General features: G+C 34.8%; 1 protein-coding gene across 1 annotated transcript; it reads right to left on the minus strand.

Moving 5' to 3' along the window:
- Positions 528-1,935, minus strand: LOC105171160 (NAC domain-containing protein 90). The gene is made up of 3 exons (XM_011092185.2): positions 1,584-1,935; positions 1,212-1,501; positions 528-1,066 (listed from the first exon to the last, which is right to left on the minus strand). The coding sequence occupies exons 1-3, from the start codon at positions 1,738-1,740 to the stop codon at positions 953-955; spliced, it is 561 nt and encodes a 186-aa protein (XP_011090487.1). The 5' UTR covers positions 1,741-1,935; the 3' UTR covers positions 528-952.

A 1,935-nucleotide genomic window follows, 5' to 3' on the forward strand; every position in this document is an offset into this window, starting at 1 on the left:
GTTCGAACACGGAACCTCTTATAAGAAAATCTTGTTCTCGAACCATTGGATTGTTCCCGTGTAAACTTGAACTATATATGTTTTATTAAATATTGATTGATTTTAAATTTTTTTTAAATGACTTTTTTTTTTCAATTCCTCCCTTCAAATCTAAATCTATTGATATAAATACACCCTAATATTCTTTCTTTTCTCAAATATATCACATAGGCCTATAAACGTAATTTCAGTTAGAAGGTGGTAATAACAATTCTACCAAATTTTCATCTTTTTTTTAAAAAAATATTAGTTTGAGTAATCTTATTTCTTAATTAATCAATTATAATAAAAAATATTTCACTTAATACCTTTTCTATTACAAACACATTATTAATAATCAAACATATATTATTATTATTATTATTATTATTTTTTTTAGCTTTGTACACACATTGAGTGTGCTGACTGCTGATATACGTTAAGAGATGAATGGATAGATATATACAGCAATTGAAGCAACATGTGAATCATGACCAATAATCTCACAATTGACTTAAACATTGAAGGCGCAACAAGTCTTTTTATGACTTGAAAAACAAAGCCAATCTCACTTTACACTTTACAACTAAATTCCTACATCAACACGTGGACAACTGATTTTACAGACAATTATCCTAACAAATTTTAAGAAAGAATTCTTACTCAAATTAAATTCGATTGAATCAAATCATTCACAGAATAAATGTGAAACACTTGACAAATAATTAATCACTTTTTCTTATCCGTCAACCAGTTGAATTCGATTTAAATTAGAATTTCCCACAAACTTATACCTACTACGCAACAGCTATCATAGGAATGATGTTTCCTATACCTCTCCTTCCTCCATTTACTGATTATGTTGTGTTTTCAAATAATTAGTAAAAAAGAAATAAATAAAAACAAATTTATCATCGTTTTCTTGAGTAATTAATTAATCCTCATGATCCGGCAGCCGGACTAGGACGTCTTCAGTGGGCCGTCGATCAAACACCCGAGAACTCCCGGACCCCACGTAAACTCTGCATAGACTCACCTCATGTCTAAGCTGCAAAATAAATCATAATTATTATTTACCGTACAATTTATCATATAATTGATGTACAATTTAAAAAAAAAACATGTGTAATGTAATATATAACACGAAAATAGAGATGAAGTGAGACGATGTCATTTTGGTGTTATGTACATACCTTTGGTATAGAAGTGGGCATATCATCATCTCTCAATATGGCTCTATACTCATTCATCTTCCATTTAGTTTTTGTACCATCGGGAGCTCTCCCTTTGTAGAACACCATGCTTTTCTTCACCCCGATCACTCTTCCGTCCGACGAGTGAACGTAGCTCGGCGAGCCCGTGGCCTTCCAGTAGCCGGACGCTGTCATCCTACTCGGCTTCCCCCCGCGCACTTCTCTTTCCTGCCTCGGCACGAAGAAAAACCACTGCTCCGGGTCCCCATGGCAAAGCTCTCCACAATGCCCTGCACACACACATACGTGTATAATTATACTGACTTGAGTATCGAAAACCCATAGCCATGAAAAGGTGGTTATATATTATACAGGGAAGTCGGCATGGCTCGAAGCGGTAAACGTCGAGGAGAGGGATAACGCGATTGATATTTACAATGTTAGTGTCTTGAAGCTTGTGGTGGAGGTAGAAGGAAATCAGTTCTTCTTCTGTAGGGTAAAAACGATAACCTGGTGGCATTTCTTCCATATCTACGTATGTACGTGTGTGTGTGTGCGTGCTGTAATTTCCTCTTGTTTTTCTGTGTGAGTTAAAAGTACTGTATGTAGAATATACGTATATATGTACGTAGGAATATGGATAAGTAGACGTAGTAGTAGTTGTAGTGTCAGTGTGTGTGTGTCTATTAAGGTTGTAGGAAAAGAGTGTGTGGTTTTATAGAGA

The sequence above is a fragment of the Sesamum indicum genome, linkage group LG9 (genome assembly GCF_000512975.1).
Source record: "Sesamum indicum cultivar Zhongzhi No. 13 linkage group LG9, S_indicum_v1.0, whole genome shotgun sequence".
In the NCBI taxonomy this organism is placed as follows: domain Eukaryota; kingdom Viridiplantae; phylum Streptophyta; class Magnoliopsida; order Lamiales; family Pedaliaceae; genus Sesamum; species Sesamum indicum.